Source organism: Manis pentadactyla, chromosome 12 (genome assembly GCF_030020395.1).
Source record: "Manis pentadactyla isolate mManPen7 chromosome 12, mManPen7.hap1, whole genome shotgun sequence".
Classification (NCBI taxonomy): domain Eukaryota; kingdom Metazoa; phylum Chordata; class Mammalia; order Pholidota; family Manidae; genus Manis; species Manis pentadactyla.
The window spans coordinates 108980104-109006491 of NC_080030.1; the positions used below are offsets into that span (position 1 = coordinate 108980104).

Below are 26388 nucleotides of genomic sequence, written 5' to 3' on the forward strand. Positions count from 1 at the left end.
TGTTAAACTGAAGTCAAGGTGGTTGAACTTATTAGACGGCAAGTGCAGATTTTAATTTCAGAGCATAGTAAGTTTCGAAATACTGATTTTGTGTCCTTAGAAAAAAAATGATATTAAAGTCACCTTACACAATAGACAATGTGAATCTGTACAACTGAGAGGAAACTATATATAGCTTAAGGATTAAAAATTTTTTATGTTATCTATGCTTTTCAAGCCTACCTTAAATTATTTGATAAACTATTAGAAATAGTTTTATTCAAAGAGCAACACCTATGAACCTTTAAATGAACCATTTATTAAACCAGACTGTTATTCTTAACAGTTATGTAAGTTACATGTATATTTATATCAGAGTATTTCACATGGAAATTTTTAAAATTCTTATAGGCAGGCAAAATTGTACCACACAATATATAAGTGGGAAGGGAATACTGCTAAACATTCAAATAAGGCAAGTTTTAAAAACAATAAAACATTAATTTAAAAAATTCAAGCATTCCTTTAAGAGAATTCAAACTACAAGCTTACTGTACTTTCTGAGTGTATTCTTACTATCAATGCAGTGTTTCTTCTGTTAAAACATCAGGAAATGGAATAAGGCTCATTACAGATACAGCTGCCCTCAAAATCTCAGTTGCTTTCTTTAAATTAAATTCACAAAGCGCACAATTAAGATATATCAAAAAACTGAATTTGCTATTCTAACAACAGCTGTCCATGCTTAATACTTAGTGGTTTATTTGAAAATTATGTCTTTTCAGGGAAAAATAAAAAAGATAAGCCACTGTCAAACATTTAGTTTGAAATGTATGCTAATATTCTTCCTAGAAATCAAAAATTATGGAGGAAAAGGGTTATTTATCATAAGGAAAAGAAAGCAAAACACTGGAATGACAAACATTCTCAAAGGACAAGCACCACAAAGGACATGTGCATTCAGTGCAGTTTTTACCAACGCGCTTTCTTACTCCAGCCAGTCCACCTCATCAAATTCCGAGTCATCCTCTGAGTCACTGTACTCCACAGCGATGCGGCGAGACAGGATGGTGGCAACGTCGTTTTCAATGCGTTCATGTTTAGCTTCCTGTTCGCGCTGCTCTTCTACTTTGCGTAGCTGAATACCTGACACAGTAAATCCAAACCATTCATTGTAAACCAAAATGCTAAGTGTTAGATATTGTTAATCTTTCTGCAATAAAATCAAACACACGTGACAAATACTAGTAGGAAAATAAAAAGCAAGATCTATTAGAAAGAATTTGAAGGAACCACATTTATTGAGACAATCTTTCAGGATGTTATCTATGACATTAGTTGGTAAATTTAACAGATTTCTTAGTAGAATCTACAGTTCATTTAGTCATCATGGTCTGCTGCATCTCCCTACTCATCATGCCCTAAAAAGTTAGCAGGTGATACATTTCTTCTTTTCCATCTACAGTCAGGTAAATGACACATTGTTGAGTGTATTTCCGGCAGCTTTATTCTCCCCAGTACTTCAGGGAAAGGCACTATTATTCATTCTATACTGTTAGTGCCTGGCTGATAGTAGGTGCTTGGGAAACGGCTGAATAAATGAAGAGTATGAAAGGTCTTCCCTTTGTTACTAAGAGAGGAACCTTCATCTTTTAATGTCATCTGGTAGAGCAAGTATCTCTGACAGACCAAATGGACAGCCTTAAACACTAAAGAAAAGACAATTGTAAAAGGAGTTTAACATACATACTAAACATAAAGGGTTTTAACTAAATTTTCTATAACTTTCAAGTCTGATATTTTTAACTTCTCACTCATTCAATAAACATTTTACGAATCCCTGTGATAAAATGATTGTGATATATTTTCTGGAAAATGATTTAAACTACAAGTTGAACATAGCTTTACTTTCTGTAGACCATTTGTGCAAAAACATAATCACCTGAAATTTTATAAGTGAGAAAAAGCATTGTTGTCTCAAATATTTAGAAAGTTCTAGTACTACCGTAGTAATGCTTTTAACGGCCTCTGAGAAAATCACCTTTTCGTATTGCTTCCAGTAGGACACTCCTGGCGTCGCTGATGACAGGCAGCGTTGACGGATGGCGCTTTGGCTCAGAAGCAGGTACAGCTTGTGACGGGGGCGACGGGGGCATTAATGGGACCTGGGGACCCGGGGCACTAGGTGGAGCTGCATGTAGCCCGGAGGGGGCGTGAGCAAGAGCTGCAGCTGTGACAGGTGATGAGGGTCGGATGCCAGGGGGAGGCAGAGGGGGCGGGGGCGGGGGCGGGGGCAGCCCCTGGGCTTCGCCCTGTGGGAGTGGGTGAACTGGCACAGCCTCACACACTGGGGCAGCTCTAGCTACCGGCGGAGAGGGCTGTACCAGAGGAGGGGCGACGGGGGGAGGAGCTGGGTGAAGAACTCCGGGGGCGATCTGAAGAGGGGCTGGAGGGGGCGGCACTGCTGGGGCCTGCAGGGCGGCGGCTGGAGGGGGAGGGGGGGGAGGCACCGGTGGGGGGGGCGTCGAAGTCATCGACGCTCTTAGTGAAGAAGTCGACAAGGCAGATGGGAGAGGTGGGGGAGGAGGTGGGGGAGTGGGGCTCACGAACACAGGTGTCCTGCCTGTAGCTGGTGACTGAGGGCGATTTTCTATCAAACCTGTAGCAGAACTGAAAGGATAAAGAAATCCTAGCAAGTTATTAAGAGAAAAAATTAAGCACATGAAATATAAACGACTGTCAATCATTACATCAGGTAGCTGCATGACATGGTCCTAGGGAGGCTGAACACTCCTGAGCAGAGGCTGAAATGCAGAGAGCTCAGAGTACACCCATGAGGAAACCGACAGGTGGGGCTTTGGTCTGTGATGTTCTAAAAGGCCTCATCCTCTCATGCAACTGTCACACCACTTGAACATTTTGTGCTTGCTTTAATAAATAAAACGTTCAATCTTATGCTGTGACAGGTGTCTCTCTGGTGACTCAACATTTAACACATGACTATTTGTAGCGATACCTGTGGCCAATGCAATGCTGTATATTCATTGATGCTACTAAAACTCATCATGTATTGTTTCAGTTAAATCAATGACAACTAATTCCAAACCACAAAAAGAAAACTAATGTCTCTCTTCCTGAGGATGGAATCAAGAGTCAGTGATAGAAAATTGTTTTACACTGAAAACTGTAACACCAACCTCTATTTAAAATTTTATAATTTGTATAACAATGGACAAAACTAAACTTCCCAATAGTGTCTCTGACAGATAATTAGGAGCAGTTGCCTACTCTCCTAAATTCGAGTGTTCTCCCCAATAGTAAACCAACACTTACAATCACATCTTTGAGTACCACTTTTAGTCCTTTATCACATTCCAAAAATCCTTAATTTTTGTTAATATACTGCAAGCCACATGCTTGATAACAAAGCTATAATACAATGAAATACACTGTAAAGTAAATTCTCAGTAGCTAAATTTTCCCAAAGAATGTGTGAGCTCTTATCAGAGGCTGGAAAATTATATCCCACAAGCCAAATCTGACCTGCTCCTTGTTTTTATAAAGTTCTGTTGAAACACAAACATATTCATTTGTCTGTGTGTAATCTACCGCTGCTTTCGTGGCAAAGGTGAATAGTTGTGACAGAAACTGGATGCCCCCAAAGCCTAAATATTGACTATCCGGTCCTTTAAAGAAAACCGTTACCAAGTCCAGAGAGAGAAAGCATCACGTGCTTGTCCTGGCATACCTGAGGCAGGTGGGCGTGGGTTTCGCGTCTCCTGCCCCATGCACTGGTGGGGGTGGCGGGGGCTCATGGGGTCTGACCAACACCCTTTCTTCAGCTCTAGTCAGCAGCTCACTCATCTGACTAAACGGCAAGGCAGTGAGGGAGTAAGAGCCATCCATGTGATCCACATATGTCTGCGGTCTAGAAAAAATTATGGTATCTTGTTTTTCTTCAATTATTGGTGGAGTAAAGTACTCTACATGAGATAGCTAAGGTTTATCCTTTGAATGTCAGTATTTTAACCACTTTTTTAAGAACTTCTTTCAGAAATTTATTACTTTCATCCTGCTTTTAAGATAAAGAATGCTGCTCACAATGCAACCTTTCCTTGCTAATATAGGTTTATTATAATGGTCTTAAGCTTTTTTCATTTTATAATATAATACTAATTCAATTCACAAGGATAAAAAAAACTACATATAGAATCTTATAAACAAGATAATTAACTTTTAGCAAATTGTGTTCAATGCTATCTGTCTCTATTTCATTTTTTTCTTTACAAGTTGCCAATGACAAAAAGCTAGACTATGAAACCTAGACTTGTCTGCCGCTAAGACATTTTGCTGCTCTCTTAAACCTACATGCCTTCCAGACGTCTTACACCCAGAGACGAAGGCTGCCTGATAACAGCATCACCGAGATGGCTAACTACATCATCTTTGTCTTTTTGGTGTTTTCAAAGATGCTTGGGTAATCAGAAAATAGCTGAGTAACAAGGCAACATGTGACTTAAGATCAGATTTAAGCAAAATTACAGACACCTTGAGCCATGGAAAGAAAATTTACTGATTGTAGTGCATACTGGAGACAAAGTTGGATTTAAAAGATGTGCACAAACTAAGTTAGAAATTATTGCATTTACACTGTCAGTCAGCAAAATATCTGAATTACTGAACAGTAGAAATGAATGTTCATTTTTAGAGTACTAATTTTTTTTTAATCTCCATTCAGTCTTTTTCTTTCAGTAATGCATATAAATAGTATCTTACATATATATTACTCCTAAATAGACTAAGATATTTCACATAAATGGCCCAACAATTTACTTGTATTATACAAAAGAAACTTTAAGCTCTTTTCCATTCAAAAAAGCAATAACTATTATATATATGTATATATATAAAATAATACTAGAATTAATTAACTATACACAAATAAATTTCTTCACAGATGCCGCTGTAATTTTTATTCAGCTAGTGTGTCACTGAGATAGGGCCCCTAGCACTGAGGAAGGTCAAAGACCTGTGTTTCTGGAAAGGGAATGAGGGACTTTGTGTGAAAGTCCTGAGGTGCAAGATGCAGCACAGAAAAGAAGTCAGGAAGGAGAAGGAACAAAATATAACCCTTTCTTAACTCCTCTATTTTATATGTAGTGGATCAATAATGCTTCAAAAACATTGAAGATCCCGTTCCTCTATTTTGAAATTCTAGAAGATTCCACCTGTCCTACTGAGAGGGCACTGAGACTTCCTATGAAAGACAACCCTGAAGCTCACCTATTCCAGCCACCTCTCTATAGCTGACAGAACCACAGTCCAGATACGACAACGACCTGCCAAAGGTCAGACCTGTGGGCTCACAGGGGCAGGGCTTCAGTCATCTCTACACTTACAACAGGGACTGCCAGTTCACGAGCTCAGGACTTAAAACTTAGAGGCACAGGTATCGGGAATAAAGCCGGTATTTCAGCACTAATTTGGTGAAAAAAACACACCTTGTTTCAAAATGAGAGGCTGGGCCACCAGCCACTTCGGTGTGCCTATGTAAGAGCGCAGCGTCGTCTTCGGCCAGCTCCGGGCCCTGGGCCAGCCTCTGCCACTCTCTCCGCCGGTCATGAGGTGCTCTCGGCACTTTTTCCGGTTCATGAGGACGATCTAGATTTTTCTGCTATAACAGATATATTGAAATAAAGCCAAATGCTGAAGTGCTAAGTTTTAAAAAAGAAGTCACAACCATCAAAATTCTAACATCGATACTGAAAAAAAGCAGTATCATCATATAATAGTAAAGCTAACACAGAGACAGTTCATTCACACAGACTTAAATCTTCGCTAGTTTGCTTGTAATCCCAGTTTCTCACCACATTTTTTTGACCTCTGATTGGCACTGATGCACCAGATAAAATAAGTATATCTGGAATGACAATATCTGAGGTTAAGTCCTTACACATAAACAAAAGATTCACCAACTCTCCTCTCACATCTATTAGTTTTGCTATAATGAGTGAAATTTCTACCATTAATGAAACTGCCTTCCTCTAATCAAAATCTGAAAATGTACTAAGGTTATGTTATCTGGAAAGTGACCAATTAGCGGGCCAATATATCAGAAAAAATCCAATTGTCCAATTAATCCATAATAACTATGTCACTCAACAGAAAACAGGGTACTTGAAAAATAAAATACAAAGTGTTTCAAACTGTGAGGAGGCACTGAAGGCCCTGGAACAGGGTGACAAAGTCCAGTGCCTCAAGGGACCAAGCAGAAAACACGGAGTGGTGAGGAGAGTCGGGGGTAAGGCAGGGACTGCAGTGAACGGGGCAGGCGTTCCCATCTAAGGCACTCCTGCTCAGAAGTCTTAAAACCACTGCGTGCGTGAAACAAAATACTGATGGCTGGCATCATCTGGGCTGCCAGTCACCAGCATGCAACATGTGGCGAGCACACTGGGACATCATCCAGGGCAGAGAACGGTGACATGAAGACACCATGTGGAAGGGGGAAGCAGAGGTCGCTACAGGAGAAATGGAGGGTGCTGGAGACGGATGCCGCCTCCTTCACGACCCTGCCTCAGTCCAGCCTTGCTCTCTCCTCCCACAGTTCCAGTTATCATCAACTAGAATAAGGCAGATCCAGGGGAATTTATTAGAGAGCAGAAAATGACAACACGGCAGACAGGTAACAAGAATTTAGCGAGAATATAATAATCTTTCCAAAATATTTGGGATATGCTCTGTGGCATGAAAACACCACTTAGTCTGCGTTACCAATACCCGTATAGTACGTCTTTGTTCCTTCTCACCAAAAGGCCCTTCTCTTCCCCGGCCCCCTTCCTACTTGAACCTTTGCAAGCAGTGTTCACCAGCGCTGCCTTCTGCCCACAGCGGGTGCTACTCTGCACGACCCAGACCCCCGTGCACGCCTGCTGTGGCACTCAGCACACCACGCTGTCATTACCCAGTGGCCCACCTGCTCCCCGTTAGCCTGTGTGGCTATAAAGCTTCAGGATTTGACCATACGGACCCAATAAACTAAAACTGTCCCAGTACAGGGTTAGTAAAGTTCCATGTATGCAACAAAATACAAATCCACGAAAACTAACTTCAGTTTTTGGAATCTCTTGTAATACCTTCTGCTTCCTCTTTTCCTTCCTCTTATCCTCTGTATCTTGCAACATTTTTTCTTTCCACAGATCAAAGAAATATGAAGGATTGGTATAAAATTTCAAACCTTCTTTACCATCATCTCTGAAATACAAAAATTAAAATATACATTAGTAAGACAATCATTTAATGTAACTTACAGTAGTAAGAGAACAGTCTTACTAAAATGTTTTTTCTCTTACATTAGTAAGATATAGAGTGTGAAGAAATATTGGTTAAATAAAGTAGACACTGTACCAACCAAACACTTCACACAAACCAGACCAGAAATAAAGGAAAACGGAAACCCGTGTGTTTTTGGAATTGGTATTAATAATCTGAAGCAGACAATTTTCATACTTAAGTTGTGCTGAACACCTAGTCTTTTAAAAGTCCTTAGGGAGATTCTAGTAATTACAAATGGTTCTGTCAAAGATAAAACTATAAAACCACAAAGTCATCAAAATAGAGAAACTGTACAGGGTTTGTGCCAATACTCGGATTATCTTACCAAATCTAAAAAAAATTACCTGACAGTCGTTTTAGTAGCAACAGTTATTAATATCCAATGATTTGCATACTGACAAATAGTTTCAAATAACTATAAATGTCATCTTTTTCAGGATATATATTGTGCATCGTAAATTACCTATTTAACAAATCATATGAAAGGACTTCAAAGAAAGCTTGAATTCCAGATTTTTTAAACTTTTTTTTTATTAAGGTATCATTGATATACAATCTTATGAAGGTTTCACATGAACATTGTGGTGATTACATGCACCCATATATCAAGTCCTCCCATACACCCCAGTGCAGTCACTATCCATCAGTACAGTAAGATGCTACAGTCATTACTTGTCTTCTCCGTGCTGTCCTGCCCTACCATGACCCACCTATATTATGTGTGCTAGAATAATTCCAGATTTTACTTTAAATGGTAAAAAATAATTTTAAAATAGATACTACATTTTCACCATGTAAAAACTTCAGTCAGATCAAAAGCAGACGAGAACAAGCAAAGATGATATTCATTAGTGTGGTAGAGTTTTGAGCTCTTTATTTTCCATCTGACTAGAAATAAAATAAAAAAGACACTAACAACTCCTTGTCTCTTCACATTAGTAAGTTTGCCACTGGCTTTTCATAATAATGCCTGTCAAAATATCTCTCTTGAATAAGGACGATTCTCTGTGTTGGTCAGAAGCCCAATAATAAAGAATGTTTGGGACTTAGCATTTGAACGTAGACTGCTACCTATTTGAAGCTGAAGTCTAAAATAAACAACCAGCCCACTGTGTTGTGTATTTGAACCATCATAAGATTGTATATAAATGATATTCTAATAAAAAAAAGAAGTAAAAAATAAAAAGCAAAAAATAACCAGCCTTCTCATTTATTAGCCTACTGACCTATAAGGAGTGAGTATATTGAGAGGTGGAGGCTGCTCGCAAACATCGTATGTCTCCTGTAAGGGAATAGGCAAGGTCTTGCGGTCAAAAAGCTGCTGATCTTGAATTGTAGAACTTCGGAAAGCTTTTCTCATCGTTATATCTTGCAAAGACACTAAAACAAAAATCAAGAATGTGTTTTATTTTACTAAGATGATTTAACATAAGGACAAATTCATATGTTGTATTTGTGTAAGCATGGCTTAGGAGATTGCGACTGCAGGGGCTCATAGCTCAGCGACCATTTCAAAAGCTTTCTCACCACCCCTGCATTACCCCAGGCCTGGAGCTCCCACCAGACAGGCTTTATCGCGGCCTTTGATCTCAGGCTCAAAAGGCTCTAAGGACATACGCAGTATCTCTTCATTTCCCACCAAATATACCTTTTCCTTTTCTCTAACTGCTGATACCTACAAACCTACATTCTCTTCTTTTTCTCAATAATCTTTTTTTTTCCATCCCCTTTATTACTTTTATTTAGCCTAAACCAATAACACTGAAGGAAGTGCGTCATTACGGTGGCATTCTGGGCTATGCAGACTGCTGACCTCTATGTTATACAGACTATAAATAATCATATGCTATAAAGTTAAAACAAATTTTACTGTAGAGAAAGTATTTTCAAATAATGTCAAATATTATTGTCTATTTCACTTGTCTTTTGTTGCATACTCTAAGTAACTCCACTTAACTATAAGCTCTTAAAGACTGGGACTGTCTCGTACATTGCTATCTCTAGTAACTAGCCCAGCCCCATCACACCCATGATGATTTAAAATAACTTCATTTACTCATTTCCTTTTGGACTATGCAGCATGCTAAACTAAGAGGTGTACCAAAATGCTACATGCTTGACTCTTAGAATGATTTCCTGATATTAAAAAAGGAGATGATTTCTTACACAGTTAATGTGGTTTTAAGTACAGAGAAAGTGCCTTATACCATAGCACGGTCAGTACGGTAATCACAATTCTTAAATTATTCTTTTCCCTTACAAGTGTATCCCTATCACCCTCAGAAGTGAAACTCAACATGAATATCTGGATCTCTGGTACAGGTGAGCAATGAGGCTACCTGTGCAATGGCCACGCCATGACTGCATTCTCAGCAACTCCACTGCTGTGTGACTGGTAACACACTTAAAAACACCAAACTAAAAATCAGACAAGGAATCTGATTTTTCTCACTATCACTAAAGAGTAGTATGAAAGATACTTACTAGCACATGTGCTAGCTGCTTTCATGGACTTTTATTTAATCTTTACAACAATTCAATGCTATAGGAATTACTATTCCATTTTTACACGTAAGAAAACTAAGGCTAGGAAATATATTCCTGGTCCAGGCAGAATGGTTCATAAGTAGCAGAGCCAGACAGAAAACCCAGATGTGTCTGCCCTCGAGGCCTACCCTTGTGCACAACACCACATGCTGTTTCTCTGGCCCGTCAGAAGTGGCCTCTGCTTTCTACCATCAGGACGGACCGGTTCCTGCTGCTCTCCTGCCCCACTTACCACAGCATGCACCCAGGACGAACCTAGTGTTTAATATCCGAAAACTTCCTGAGTAAGATTTTAAAGAGCTTATAAATATACATTTTTCTGTCTTTACCTGCTCTCGTTTATTATTTGTCTTATTTGTTAACAGACTACTGTGACAGAGCCCTTTCCAGGTGCCAACAGTGACATCCGACATCATTAAATAGTATCATATAACACAGTAAGTCAACACAGGATGTAAGCATAACTAAATTAAACTTAATTGTACAGGTCTTTGTTTAAAAATTCATTTTTTACATACTTTCTAAGTTACACTGGTAGTTCTCACTGTTATTTACTACTTAATGGTAATTTTTAAATATTGATATTATAGTTTAGTAACTGAGTATTGTATTCATGTTATTTTGTTGGAACTCTGAATTTAAAAATCTAAGTTAAACAACTTTGAAAATTCCTTTAACCAACATTCCCAGAACAATTTCAAATTAAGTAGTTCAGCTTTCAGATTCTGAATTCTTCCTCAATATTCCACATAATTTCAGAGGAAACTATAAACAATTCTGGTAGTTACTGGCACACTTGTTTTTTAAACACTCAAACACATCTCAAGTTATTTACTAGTCTCTGTATTTTTTTCAATTTCCATAGGAGTGCTAAGATATTAGTTGAAATTTAGCAATATGTATTTTGAAAAAAATGTCTTATTTCTGTTACAAGTAAGAACTACCTGTATATATAGCTGTGTTACCAGATGGACCTATTTATAACTTAAAGGTTTAACTTACTTAAATAGAAAATCTTGGATGTAAATAATATATTTGAAAGCATGACCATAAGATATTCTTCACCACTGGCAATGATTTTATTTTCAAGAATTTCATAAAGTATAACTTATGTACGTGTACAAGCTTCAGAGGATACCATCATGAAAAACCATCCACTGAATGGGAGAAAATATTTGCAAATCATGTACCTGATGAGGGACTTGGATTTAGAACATACAGAGTTCTTCTAATTCAAAGAAAAATAATCCAATTTAAAAATGGGAAAAGGACCTGAATAGATGTTTCTTCAAGAAGATACACAAACAGCTGACTTAAACCCTCATCATTTAGGCCCTGAATTTAAATCCTAGCTCTATCACGTCCTGTCGGGTGACTTGCCTCCAAATGGCTTAAAAGCCATGAAAAGATGCTCAACATCATTAGTCATCAGGGAAATGCAAACACACTCAACAGCATGAACCAATATTGAAAACATGACATTAAGTACAAGAAGCCAGTCACAGACGAACACATATTACAGGAGTCCATTCATATGAAATGTCCGGAACAGGCAAATCCACAGAGACAGAAAGTGGATTCATGATCGCTAGAGGCTAGGGTAGGGGACCTAGTGAGTGACTGCTAAAGCTTACAGGATTTCTTTTTGCTCTGATGAAAATGTTCTGAAGTTCATTATGGTAATTGTTGCATAACTGTGAATATACTAAAAACTACTGAGTCATACACTTTAACTTTAGATGGGTATATTGTAAGGTAATGAAATACATCTCGATAAAGTTGTTCTACAAAAAAGTGCAGCATTTGTTTTTTTTTACATCCAGATCTGCGAGCGTGTACCTCCGCAAGCAGTAGAAACTCAGCATGCTAAGTTAAGTACTTGCCTCCCCGTATTTAGGCATTAGATTAGGTTACAGCAAAACAAGTTGGTTCAATCATTAAAAAATTTATCATTACATGGCAACTTTCACTTTTTCCAGTGATATCCTTTTTTATTTTTGTTGTTCAAATTTGGATCTATTTCATAACTTGCATTTATACTAAAAATGTTACTCAACAAAAAAATATTTTGAAGAGAGAGTTACGAGAGATTCACATTAAAAGGGTAGATAAGTACGTTCTTGGTAGTTCTATTTCTTTTGGTAAAAACAAAACAAAACAAAGAAGTTTGAGACACATCAACATTCAGCGTATTCCATCAGGGTGTGAAATATTTTACCACTGTTTTGGCCCATAATGTGTTTTTTTCCCCTGACACCCTTGCTTTAATACTCAGTAAGGAACATTTTTGTCCTACATACTGGCAATTTGGGTTTTTTGGAAATGTTCATTTGAAAGGGAGAGTAACATTCAAATAACTAGATCAGATTTTAGCAATTTAAAAACATGCACACAAAAAAGCATATTAAAAGGCATTACATTTGTACAGAATCAAACTTAAAAATTGCAGATAATTTTCAAATAATTTTTATTTCTAAAACAAAAGTATACAAAATAAATTATAAGGGAGTAAAGAAACGATAAAGAGAATGGAGGGAAAAGTCTGGCTAAAAAATTTCTGTCAAAAAATTAAGAGGTATTTTGTATACAAAAAGAAGAGGTAAAAAAGAAAAAAGCCAAAAAGAAAAGCCAAGAGTCATGCTAATGACATTTACAAGTAATTCACAACACGTTCACCAAAGGTCATGGGTGAAAAGGATATGTAATAAGTTCATGTTCAATACTGCTCTTAATATATCCCTCATCTCACCTAACCCACAACATATATGTGAAAGAAAACAAAACATGAATAAACTTACATTCTTCTTCTTTAGGATCAAGTTGTGTAACACTGACAGATAAACGGTCCACACGTTCTTGTAATGAGTTAACTCTGAAGGAAAAACTATGTGCTTCATTGAATAATTCCCCAAATATGTCTTCAGCATATTTGCCTAAGCAAAAATGAAACATATATCATAACATTTAATGGGATCAGAGATAAATATCAAATAACATTTAATAGTGCTGTCCTGATCAATTTTTCTTATTTGCAACAAATTTAAACTCTCTAGCAACCCAACTGCAACAGTGGGAAAATAACACAAACCGCTGTAAATGTGGCTCTCCCACTTCCTGCTAGGGCTCGTGTCTAAAAGGGAAACACTCTACCTGCCTGGTCCGTATCCTCTCACCTGCTGAGAGTTAGAGAAGATTATGATATAAAAGCACATATAAATAATGCATCTTTTAATCTGAAATCAGCATCCATAAGCAGATTCTACACTAGAACTGAATTTCAGGCCAAGTGGGAGAATCCAAGATTCTCTAAGCCTAGGAGGGGACCCGTCTCAGGTATGCCAAAAACAGATTCTGAAAATATGTGGAAGATATTTTACATTCTCTCTTGTTCCAGTTTCTTAAAAAGTCATCATAAATCTAAAGTCACTGTTCCTACAGATTCTGTTCTTATTTCCCTTTCTCAGAGGAAGCTAGGGGAAGAAGAAATGGTTCTAAAACTCATTAATTTTACTAAAATGACTACATTTTCAGGGTGATTCTGTACTCCCTGCCCCCACAAACTAATCACAAAAACACCTTAATCCTCTAACATGTAACATTCTGGTTTGTATTGTTTTTAAGTGATATAAAAATACTTACTTAGGCTACTTAGTTGTCTAATTATATTTGCCAAGGAAATATTGGTTACACATTCCAGTTCATTCTTAATGCCTCTAGGCAGCGCTGTGTGGCACAAGTGCCTCGGATCGATGTTTCTCTTCACTAACGGCATCTTGAGAGCAACCTCTGTAACAGTTCACCTGTAGGAAACCAAACAATAAACTAACATTATTCACTTTCAACCAACAGACTGCGACCTTATCTTTTCCATTTAATAATAAAATATTTGTTAGTATAAAAACAATAAAAATGGAGTCCCCTGACTAAATGAATCAAAATTGATTTTGTTAACCTTCTCCCATCTTCAATTATTACAATGTCAACATTATATAAAACATTAAAAAAAAGAAACCTTACTTCCGATGTCAGTTGCCTCGTGGTGAATTCATCATCACTGACTATTCTTCTAAAACCATTGCTTGTACTGACTACAACAAGGGGTTTGTTCTAGAGATGGTGTCTACGGAAGTGCCTGCGAGGATCAGAGCTGTGGAGAGTAGCATCAACTTTACATTTCCACGTAAAAGCTTCAGGCATTCAAGAGCTGGGAGGTCAAACAGTCAAAGCAGACCTGTATCCTCAATATCATCAAAACTGACCAAACTTTTATTCAATCGATCAGAGTTCAACTTTCTTTTGAGTTACAGGCAGTCCTCACTTCCCAGACTCCCCAGATGCACAAATTTCAGCTACCATAGTTCAGTTAAATAACACCAGTTCCCCGACAACAGGGCTCCAATTTCACGTACCACAGACCTTAACTGGGAGGAATTTGCCAGCACTTGAGTCCACACAGCACTATGCTATAAGAGACGACAGCAGCAGCAGCAGCCAATCATGTCACTTCCTTACAAAGCCTCTGGCGATTGATTGTTGGATTCGGTACAGAGAGCAAGCATGTAGCTGGGTTTACCTCTTGCCTCCCAGTAATAAATCCACTGGAAACTTCACAAAGTGGGTAATTGAAAGAGGGACTTGGCCAACAAAGCTGAAAGGGCAACAAAGGAAGGAAAAATGGTAACACTGTAAGTAAAGTTTAATTCAAGTGTAAGTAGAGTAACAGAGACTCGCTAAGGGTGGGGAACGTTACCACCACTCAGAGAGACTGGAGAGACGCAGGCAGAGGAATTCAGCTGAGGCACAGGCATGAGGAAAACAGCTGTGACGAGGAGGAGGCTGTCCCGGAGGAAGTGATGCCAGCAAAAAGCTTCCCATTAAAGGAACTCTTGGAGTTGCTTCCCAACATTCAAAGTACAAAGGATAAAATGTTGGAAACGGACCCAAATTTAGTAGAAAGGAGTAACACATTTTGCCAAGGCACGGAAGGGAGGCTCACTCCACTTACACAAGATGACAAAGCACTCTTCAAGATACTCTGGGTAAGATTTTTACAAAGAAATAGAACACTCTGATTGGAACTGCTTCCAATGTTCATACTACACTGTGCTAAAATAATATTGATTTTAATATTTTTTCATCTACCTACACATTTACACCAATATAGCAGAATTTAATATTTTGACAAAGTTTTTAAAGATCACAGAGCAACTGTAAGTTTTCCATTAAAATCGCTAAGTTCAGTTTTGGCTGGTTTGGTCATTTTTTTTGGTCCCATGCTACTGGGCAGAGTGAGGACTGCCGGCACTTACCTACAGCAAGTTATGACTACTGAAATAAGTCACTTCAAAATATTACCCTAATCTCAAAAGAAAACTGATTAAAATAGTACCTTTAGGTAAAACTCAAAAGCTTTTTAGAGAGGAACACTCCCTTCACCCTTTCCTTTCACTCCTTTCGCCCCTTGGTGACTCTAATGGTCAAGCATGTGACTTGGCCATCCAAGTGTCAGTGGCGAACAGTAAGGCAAAGCCTAACGACCCGTGTCCTAGTCTGCCTGACTCCTGACTGTGCAGAGAGGTCCCCACACCGTCTTCACTATGTGGTCCTCTGTCAGATTAGGAGAGGGTGAAAAAACCCTACAGGCTAACAAGTTACAATAATTAAATCAGCAAGCAAAACCAAAATCAATTAATTTCAGTATTTTTTAGTACTGCAAATATGTTTTGTTTAAAAACAATAAAAAATACTGCATAGAATGAACAGATTGCATATATTTTAATATCTTTTAATCCACTATTGCCTAACTTGCCTATCTGAGGGGGAAAACCTTTTATTTAAAAAGCTAAATTATACTGTGCTAAAACATAACTAATTAAAAAATTTTTTAATCTGTTCTCTTAGGTCACATCTAAAGATACTATCAGAACAAAACTCTCCCAACTATTGTATAACCCATGTGGCTATAAAAGTAATTGAGTTGGCCAGTGATGTAAAACACTAAACTCCTAGATTTCTTCATATATTTTCTTAGGTTTTTGGCAATTAAACTGTCCATTACTGAGGCAAACATCAAGAGACTGAAAGAATATGTAAACTAAAGTCTAATCCCCTAAAGAGAAAGATCTCTAAATTATTTCTTAAGATAAAATAATTTAGCTAAAATATCAATAAATCTGTTTCTTAACTTAAAAAACCTTTCATGGCTTTAATTTTAGTCCTGATATAGATTTTAAAATTAAAAATTAATTTTATTTATATTTATAATTATAAATATATTTAAATTTATAAAATAAAAATAAAATACTGCATAGACATCATGTTTATTAAACCAGTCCATTGAAAGCCTCTTTTAGAACAGTAAGTTTTTGAACAGTAAGGCAAATGAAACTATTGAACTCTAACCATAGCAAAATGTTTGATAGAACTAAATTGAAAATATATTTTGTTGACTATATATTATTGACATGCACTCTAAGTTATTTTAAGAATGTCTTCTGTTGATCCAAACTATATATATTCACACATACATGTAAATATATATACATATTTATAGTTTGGATATGTGCACACACACATATATGTAGATAGCTGACCCCTGAACAAGGGTTTGCACTGCATGGGTCCACTTATGCATGGATTTTTTTCAATAAATATACTGGAAAAATTGGGGGACATTTAAAAAGCATAAGAATTAAAGTATTTTATTATGTCATCAATGACAAGTGATTAATTCCTATACTCACTCATATGTCAATGAAACAACTAACCTATGATCTAAATTTAAGTGTTTCTTAATTTATAAAATGACCATATTAAATAAGGAAAATTTTATGTTAAATTACAGAAATTTAATTTTCAGTTTTCATGAAAGCACTATTCAAATTAAAGTTTTATATTATGTGACCTTAAAGGTTAAAATAAAATAACTATTCTAAATAAAAACAAAGTTCAGTAATTTAAATATTTTAACAATTTTTGAGGGAGTAAATACCTTTAGAGAAATGTCCTACACTTCCCCTAAGATTAGAAGCCACTTAATTATGCATAACAACATAACACTTAATTTGAGCACAAGAATGTTTAAATGGAGGTATGTTCTTTACGGAAAGAATTTTCCTAATAAATTTCTATGCAAATGACAAAATGCTTTATAATTCTGAGACATAATTGATTAGAATAGTATAAATATTCCTTAAATAAGAATGCATGAAATAAAAATTTCACATTAACAAATATATCAACTCCAATTTAAAAAATACTTTAACTATGTAAAACCCTAGGTCTTTAAATAAAAAGCAATTTAGTTTAAAATACATAAAAAAGGATATTGTTCAAAAGTGTATCAAGAACAGAATTTCTATAAAGTACCTTCCCAAAATCTATATTCATCTATCCCAAACTGTTTTATTATCCTAAGTAAACAAGTAAAATAGAAAATAACTGAACTTATCAGTGAAACAATATAAGCTAGTATAGAATCACCTTAGGAATATGTAAAAATAACAAATCTTCCCTTTGTTAATGAGCAATATATTTTAAAACTACCCACAATCTCTTAAACTACTCATTAATCTCTAAAATTCTACACACAGAGATGGCAAAGCCTAATCAGGCACCCACAGGATCACGATCTATTGATCATAGTGAACACCTCTTAGTTATGTGGCTGCTTTGAGATGCTCTGGCTTGTGCTGAAAATAATCTGCCTTAAGAACAGTGCTATCTTTACCAATAATAAATAAATAGGTAGGGTAAGTATATTTTTCATCTAAGTCAAATAGCAAATTATTAAATTTGATAGACCAAGGTTGAAAAGAACACACTGCTATTTGAACTAAAGTAAAAAAGGAAGTGAAGAAATAAGCTATGTACTCTGCAATTACAGACATTACTGTCAGAGTCAAGTAGATGCTAATGAAATAATAAACAGCATTAGACATCTATAGAACAGAAATGAGATTCAGTATAGTTAAGTTAGTAGTAAGAGTCACTAAATAGCAGTAATTATGTGATTCCATGTTATTCTCAAAGAAAATATGTATTTTCCAATTAATATAATCACTACATAAATACTTGACAAGTTACTATACAAGCACAGCTCCAAGGTTATTTTTTTTAATTTAAGAGATGTTCATTTGACATCTGAGGTATGTAAACCACAAATGCAGATTAACTATATGGAAAACAAGATTGGGTGTTCTTCATATTACTACAAAGTAATTCCTCTGAAAACAGTCACCTATCAAATAAACATGTAGCACTTTATATGAAAAATGGCACTCCTGACACACTGCCATCCACCCATTCATCCTGCGGTCCATTTATGGAACACCAGTGACTCAAGCGCAATGGTGCCAGTAAGTGCTGCAGAAGAACAGTTGAGCAGAAATAGTCTTCCATGGATTAAGCAGATGACAGTATCTACTTATACTTATGGAAGTGCAATGAAGCAAAAATACTGGACTCCATGAAAAGATCTACCTCAAGGAAATGACATTTAAATTGAGATCAAAAGAACTATTAGGAGGTAGCGAGCGAGGTCGGGGGAGTAGGAGCATGTGTGTGTTCGTTTTTACCCAGGAGATGCATCATACACCAAGGCTGAGCTGGGAAGAGGTTGACGCCCCAGCAGATGTGAGAGTGGCCAAGGGGCAGGACTGTAGGGAGCAGAGACTGAGTGTTCTCAGGGGATGAGGTCAATCAAGTAGGACGCTGAAGATTTTCAATGTTATCCATTCAAGGATTTTAAGCAAGACTGCCACAAAATCAGAAATGGTTGATGCTCTAATTGCTCTCTGGAGACTTGGGGAGGTGGGCAATGGCATTTAGGACTGCCATTCTAATGTACTGCCTAGAAGATCAAGTTAGGTGACTGACGTAGTCCAGGTAACGATCAGGTAGTCATGTGCACTAGGTGATGGTGACAGAGAAGCATGTCATTCAAGATATAACTTGAAGGCAGAATAGACAGGACTGATTATGGATTAGATGTAGGGGTGAGGTCCAAATTATTGTCATAAGAAACTCCTATCATCAAAAACTGATAGTCACTTTTGAAGCAGATTACATCAATATATTTTTCGTATCCACAAAATCTATGGAATTAGAAATCTAAGACCAATACTAGTAATAGTACAACCAGGTAATCGGGATCATGGAGAGAGTAACTTAATGGTATTTGGATTAGAGGGTTATAGAAGAACGATGGTTTTTAAAGCCAAAACTAACTTAGGAGATAAGAGCATTTAGTGGCTTTTCTCCTTTTTATATTTTCCTTATATTTCATTATTCTCCTATATGGCATATGCCTATGTTACCTATTTCAGCGGCAAAGAAGAAATCTTAGATTCACTTAACTTCTCAACTAGAGCTCCAGGGTGAACACAAATTATTCCTGGCATTTCACCTTCCAATATTCCCACCCATATGAAACTTCTAGTCATCATCTTTCTGTAGCAGACAGCATGGCAAAAAATGGGTATCTGCATTACTAACAATTTATAGCACTGAATGCATATATTAGGAAGACCTGAAATCCATAATCTCAGTTTACACTTTAGGGAACTAGAGAAAGAAGAGTAATATAAGTCTAAAGCAAGCAAAAAAAAAAAAAATTAGAGGAGAAATCAATGAAAATAAAAACAGGAAATCAACAGAGAAAACCAATGAAACCAAAAGAAGGTTCTTTGAAAATGTCAACAAAACCAAAAAAAATTCCTAGCCATGTATTATGATGCAACACACAAAGCTTTTACTTTGGTTTCTAAAATAAATGAGTGCTAGACTGCATCCTCAGCTAAAATATAAATGCTTCTCCTGTTTCTTCTTTTTTTTCTTAATCTTTCTACAATTCTCTGGCATTATCTCTGGCACATGTTAACATAAAAAAAAAAGACAGATATAAGACAATGGATGTCTTACTAAAGAGTGGAAAACAAAAAAGCTTACTTTTGTAGCATAATGTGTGATTTCATATTTTTTGGTAGAGGAATGAAACAAATTAATCCATGCTTTGACATACAAGCCCTTTTTCTTTTCAAATGGGTTCATCAGTGTAGAAATATTAATTTATTAGAGCAGATCTGAGTAACTGTTACTCAAGAGGAGGAAGAATGACAGGAAACTGTACCACTGTCAAATATACCCTAAAGAAAGCATCACTGCCATCATCATCCTACAGTTGTCACCCACCCAACATCTACCTTCTTGGAATTCCTTTAGAACCATTAGTTTCTGGCAGAACAGGGTAGTAGCAAAAAATGGAACAGTGAAATTTGAGTTCAAATTCTATCTCAACCTTTTATTAGCCATACGACTTTGTACAAACTTAATCCATGAGAGGACTCATGTACCAGGAACACAATTACGACCAGTTTATGCAAAAAGGACAAGTTACGACAGAGATATCAGGGAGTCTCTTGAAACCCAATCTCAGCACCATGGACAAAGACACTTGACACAGTCAAGACTGCATCTGCTTTCTTCCAGATGCCCCCGGTTTTCTGGTTCACATGGCAAGAAACAAGGCCACTAACAACTTCTTAGTTTTATATCTTATATCTTCAGCCACTGGGAAGAAAACAACTCAATCCTCTGGGCACTTAGGACCCAGGAAAAGGTCTGAATGTCCTGGATTAGTGTAGGTGTCTAAAACTGGACCAATAAACTACAGAAGTGGGCAGGATTGTGACTGACCTCCCTGGCCCCCTCCAAGCCAGAGTGATCTTAATAAAAGACCTACCTTTAAAAAGGTAATTAGGTTCTCTGTTCTTTTCCTTTATAGTGCTCACCAGAATTTCTAATTGTAAATGTAGCTTTCTGTTTAGTAACTATCCCTCTTACCACACTGTTCATTCACTCCAATAGGATCAGCCTGTTTTGTTCTTCATTGCATTCTTCTAGCACCTACTTGACTCTCAATAATTAAGCGCTGAATGAATAAATGGCTTAGCGTGGGCAGGTGGTAATCACCAGGAGATCAACCAACTGCAGGTGAGGGGAAGGGGAGCAGGCAGGCAGAACTACTGTTACCAAGTTATTAAAATGGCTGGTCCAGCAGAAACCTACTGCGGAAAGGGAACAGAAGTGGTTTGCAGCAAACCCGTGCTTCTGATGAGCAGAATGAGCGACTTGTTTTAGTTATCCTCCTTCTTCCTTAAATGCTTATAGGACTTTGGCATCAATTAAATAGTAAGTATGATGGCACTTACACAGTGACTTGCACATGTAGCAAGCATGCAATGTCACTTCTCTTAGAACATGTCACCTGGTATTCTTGAATATTAGCCTCCAAATAAGAAATTAACTAAAAACCTCCAAAATACTCCCATTTATATGACAAGCATAGCTGTTTCATGATCCCTTTTTCCACAGCATCCTAATCTTCCCATCTTCCTAAGAGAATTTCCTGCTATTCTGTAGTAATTGTATCCATTCAATTAGCCACTTAGCTTAAACCAAGTACTAGACACACGCAAATGAAGCAAAGCAAAACCAACCAAAAAACTGGCCCCGTCCTCAAGGCCTCCATAAGCCCAGTTCCTCCCTCTCCGATCCCACCACACCCACTCTCCCACCATGCCCCAAAGTGCCCAGGTAGGATGCCAGATCCGGCAAAGGAAAACACAGGATACCCAAGCATTATCTGACAACCCACACCCAAGCCACATACCATCTCTTTACCTTCAGCCACTGACTCTACAACTTTAGTTCTGAAATACATCCACTCTATGACCTTAGTTCCAGTATTTTCCTTAGAAAAAATTTCTCTGGAGTTTCACTCAATATGATCTTTCTCCAAAGTATATATAAAATCTACCTTGACTTTACTTATAGGTTGTCAGTAAAAAACTCAAGAGGAAAACAAAGGGAATCATCTTAAATCTGTTTCTTGGTGGTGCTAGGAGTTAAAAAAAAATTTGAACAACCATAACAAAAAACTCTCTTTAAAAACCTAAAAAATAAAGTCTTGTTTCCATGAATAGGCACATGAAAAAAAAAGATTAAGACTTTATATAATCTTTTCAGAAATAGATCGAAAAAGGAGAAACTCCCTAACAGAAAGCACGTGAGCAGTAACATAAGGTAAGGGTACACAAAGCATGGAAGTGTCTTTGAATTTTATTTGTAACTGAAGGGAACCTCAGAGATCATCCGCTTCAAACTTCTCAGTTTACAACTGAGAAAGCCAAAGACCTTGAGATGTAAAAATGACTTCTCCAATGTCACACAGACGACCCCAGCTCCCCCAAGTTTCTTTCTCCAACCTCTTGCCCAGATGACATAAGGTTGCACCACTCACTGAACCAAGGAAGATCCTCTTCTTCATGTCCACTGGTTGTTAGAGGACAAGCACCTAACTAATAATGCTGGCATGTCTAATCAACATAAATGTATTCCTTGCACTTCAAGGTAGAATCTGAGTTGATTTTCCCATAGAAAGATTGTACACAGTATTATAGGTATACCCAATATAATACTTGTACTAATTATTAACATAATTTTATAACTAGTATTATTGGCCTAATTCTAAACTGAGGTATATTATGGGTTAAATTTGGTGGCTGTTCGTGAATCTCACTACTAAGCATACTTTTCTGAAACAGTAAATTCCAAGTTCTAAACCATTTGCAAGTTTTAAAATATAATCAATCTCATGCTGTTAGGAACCAGCAATACACAGACTCAAAATTATAAACTGAATGTGATAAACTAAAAACATAAGATACCTCATTTTATAAAATGCTCCACTCAGGGGTCATTTATTTTTAAAATTAGGTACTCAGGCACATTTAACACAGGATATAATTTACATACATCTTTTTATTACTATTTCACTGGAAAACTGTGGTTAAGTCAAGCCTTTGACTTAAGGTAAGTTAAAAAGAACCAAACACATTTCTATATTCATCTAATTTAAGGAAAAAAGCACCTTTATGTACATTGTTCATGAAGTGACCTGTAAGAGGTAAGAAGAAAGTTAACATTCCATAAAGGAGAGGATGATGGTATATACATTATAGAGTATTTAGCACTAGTTCAGATAAGCATGTGGGTGAAGAACCTGTATCTAAAAAGGTAAATGGAGTTCAAAGAACCTCCAAATACATTTTTCTCTTTTCTCTTGAGATAAAAAACTATGTCTCATGAATTAAAATGTATGATACATCTATTTTTAAAAATTTCCATGCAGCACATTAAATCAATGGATATTCTTCACTTATTCATTTTATTTATACAACAACAAAAATCAAGCCCCTACTATTTGCTAAACACTATACTAGCAAGTTTAGATTTATGACAATAAACAATCAGGTAAGCTCTTGTCCTCAAGGAGCCTAGGCAAACCTTGAGTTAACTGTATTTACCTTAGCGATAATGACAACTGGATTTCAGTTGGCTATTTAAGAAAATATTTTTTAAGTAATCAAATTAATTCTAAAAAAAAAAAACCTATATAATTGTAATTTTAAAGACATTTGAATAGTTTTATGAAGTTTCCCTACAAAGTAGCCAAAAGCACTGTTTTCGTAAAAGTTATACAATATCTTAATAGTTTCTACTATGAAAATTAACAGTTAATCCTCCAGTAAGGACATCAAAAGCTACTATCTATTGTAATAATGAAAATTAAGCACTTGGAAATGTTATCTTAAACTATTCCAAAAATAAAACAATATGTAATATAAAATTATACGATATTAATACAATCATGAATATATGGCTATTTACAAACCTGAATAAACAAAGCAGCTCCAAATCATACTGTACAAATGATCACAACTACGTATTTTGGACTGTGTCATCTGAAAATGTTTCATTATAAAAGTCTTTAATGTTTTCTGGAGATTTATTTTTCACACATTTCATTATTCTACTTGCATATTACCAAGTCATGTGACTTTTTCCTCAATATTAACCATACCTATATTTATAACTACATACAGGTATTAACTACAATACCTATTATTTTTGCAGTTATTAAAAACTTGATGAGAAACATTCAATTTAGAGCCATATGTTTCCAAGGCAAAATTCGATGTAAATTAGGCATTCTAACATGCCACAAAAAACTCTGATTTTTTTTTCATTGTATTTTACACTGAAATATTTACATCATTCATCATCTAAAATATTTAAATTTTCTTTAAAAGCATTGTGAAATCCTCTTTACTTAATTTATGCATTCAACTTAGTGTTGTATCTCCATTTACATGCAAGGAAACCAAGGCACAAATGTGTAAATCGCAAGGTCATTTCCCACCCAAGCAACGGATCCTACACCACCAGTAATATTATATGTGCGCCACTTCCAAGTGCCATAAAACAAGTACTGTGCCCTAAAACAACTGCCTCTGCAATGCCTATGTGTGACTCCGTTTATTAGGAGGGTTGTGGCAACAAGCGTAAACAAGAAAAGCTGGAAAGGGAGGATTAGCAAAAGAAAAACACTTTTGGTAATGAATCACTTATTTTTAAATGATGAGATGTAAACAATTTTTGACATTATAATCAAATAACCAACAGTTGTTTCTTCCATTTTCAAAAATTATTTCATCTTTCAAAATTAGAGCCTACTCGTCCTTGGAGACAGAAGTTAGAAAAAGGAGAAGAAATTCTATGACAAGGAATTTAATAAATGACATCGCAAAGAAAGGAGCTAAATAAAAAGCAAAACTTAGATAAATTAGGGAATGCTCATTATGGCAGTTAAAACCCCACCATAAATAGAAAATACTTCCTTTAACTGAAGGCTATCAGCAACAATCAAACATTCTGTGACTCTAAAATAAATGCAAAACTTTTCTTATTGAAAACTTGAGAAAATTCATAGTAAGTACTTTATTCAAATATTCGACATAAATACACTTTTCCTAACATAAACTTAAAAGAGAGTAAGGAAAAAACTGTTCTTGAGAGTTCAAAGACCCTGCATTTGTAATTATGATGAAGAGCTAACAAACAATTAGAAAAATTAAAGTTACCTACCATACAAATTAAACATCAGACGGGCTGAATAACCTGTAAATCAACTGCATCAATTACAGGACCGAAATAAGACTTAGCTAATAGGTGAATCTAACACCTAAGGCAAAATTAAATTATAATCCAGGGCACATGTACATAGACAGCGATAGAATGAGGCTGGGTGGTCTTAGGGCGCCTCGTCTAGCTGGGGATCGACTACTCGGCTCTGGGACAGGTCGGCCACGTCGGGTAGGACGGCTGCTTCCCCGCCCGGGTTCCCGTCCAGCACCGCGAGGGCGGACGGCGCCCGAGCGCCGAAGCTAGGGGGCACGCTGTAGCAAGGGGATGGGGAACGGGAAAGGTGCAATGGATGCTGCAGAGGGGAAGCTTCATCTGGGCGGCACAATGGGCGAGCGCTGCCCACCCGGAGAAGAGCGAGCGGCTCCCCAACTGCTCCAGGCGGCCCCCCGCTACCCAGCTGCTCCGGCGAAGAAAGGGGTCCCGCGCCCGCCGCACCTCCGCCCGCACCCGGCGGTAGGGGCGCAAACCCGCACACGCACGAGCCTCCTGGAGCCTCCTGCCCGCAGCGCGAGCGGCGGCTTTGCCGCCGCCACAGTCCGGCGGCACCTCAGCAGAGCCCCGCAGCCTCCCCTGCCCACAGCGGCTGTGGGCAACCGGGGAGCCAGGCGCGCCCGCCGGCCGCCGTCCCCCTCGGCCCAGCTCGGGGGGCGGGTGGGCGGCCGGGAAGCCGGCGAGGCGGGGCGGGGGCGGCCCCTCCCTGCAGCCCCGCGCGGCGGCCGCCGAGGGTCCCCCTCCAGCATCCCGTCCCCGGGCGACAGTCCTGAGGAACGCGCTCCCGGCAGCGCGGGGGCGGCTGCCTTACCCCTTCCTCATGCTCCGGTGGCGGCCGCCGGTCCCCTCAGCTCCCAGGGCTCCGCCCAGAGCCCCAGGGGCGGCAGGCTCCGGGGGGTGCCCGCTCCGGGAGGCGGCCGAGGCTCCGGGCTGCGGGGAACGCCGCCTGCGGCGCCCGCCGATCTCCGGACCCACCGCGCGCTCGACGCGCGAGCGAACAACACCGCGAGCCGCCGCCCCCACCGCCCCCTCCCCGCGCGCGACTCTCCACGGCCGGGCGCCGCGACCCGCGCCCGAAGCAGGGGGGACGGCGGACGCCAGCTGCCTCGTCTCCCACCATGCCCACCGGGAGCCGCTCCCCGCCAGCACAGGTCTCCCAGGCTAAGCGTCTCCCTGCGCTCCCGCGCTCTCGGTGCCCAGATGCAGCCGGGCGGCCGACGCAGCCCCCGCCCACTCACCCGTCGGAGAAGGAATGCGCTCTCCCCCCTCTCCTGCGGCTTATGGTAGTGCCCGGTCTTCAATTTGGGGGAGGGGGCCGGAGAGAACGATGCTTGTCCCCGGAGTGAGGGAGGGGACAGCCAATTGAGCGAGCCAGCCGCTCGGGGGCGTGGCCCACGGGAGGCCCGCCCCTGCCTCCCCGCCCCCCCCCCCCCCCCCCGCTTCAAACTACAGGTCCCACTGTGCCTCACCCAGTCCCGCCGCGTTGCA

General features: G+C 38.4%; 1 protein-coding gene across 11 annotated transcripts; it reads right to left on the bottom strand.

Annotated features, from left to right (window-relative positions):
- Positions 1-278: 278 nt before the first annotated feature.
- On the bottom strand, positions 279-26310 carry WASF1 (WASP family member 1). Of its 11 annotated transcripts, none has more exons than XM_057489486.1 (10): positions 26139-26310; positions 14278-14509; positions 13501-13661; positions 12660-12794; positions 8541-8694; positions 7089-7233; positions 5481-5653; positions 3728-3907; positions 2021-2649; positions 279-1125 (listed from the first exon to the last, which is right to left on the bottom strand). In XM_057489486.1, exons 3-10 carry the CDS (start codon positions 13631-13633, stop codon positions 968-970), a joined length of 1707 nt encoding a protein of 568 aa, XP_057345469.1. In that variant the 5' UTR covers positions 13634-13661; positions 14278-14509; positions 26139-26310; the 3' UTR covers positions 279-967. The 11 variants fall into 11 exon arrangements, with proteins under 11 accessions (XP_057345469.1, XP_057345471.1, XP_036758847.2 ...); XM_057489488.1 differs by lacking the exon at positions 14278-14509 and adding an exon at positions 13879-14008 and having other exon boundaries at positions 5481-5650; positions 26027-26310; XM_036902952.2 differs by lacking the exon at positions 14278-14509 and adding an exon at positions 13879-14008 and having other exon boundaries at positions 26027-26310.
- Between the last annotated feature and the right edge of the window lie 78 nt (positions 26311-26388).

Coding starts and splice junctions, on each gene's coding strand:
- WASF1 (XM_057489486.1), bottom strand. CDS start 13,633: ATGCCGTTAGTGAAGAGAAACATCGATCCGAGGCACTTGTGCCACACA. Junction 5,654..7,088: donor AAGAGATTCCAAAAACTGAA/GTTAGTTTTCGT, acceptor TATCTGTTATAG/CAGAAAAATCTAGATCGTCC. Junction 1,126..2,020: donor ACTGGAAGCAATACGAAAAG/GTGATTTTCTCA, acceptor TTACTGTGTCAG/GTATTCAGCTACGCAAAGTA.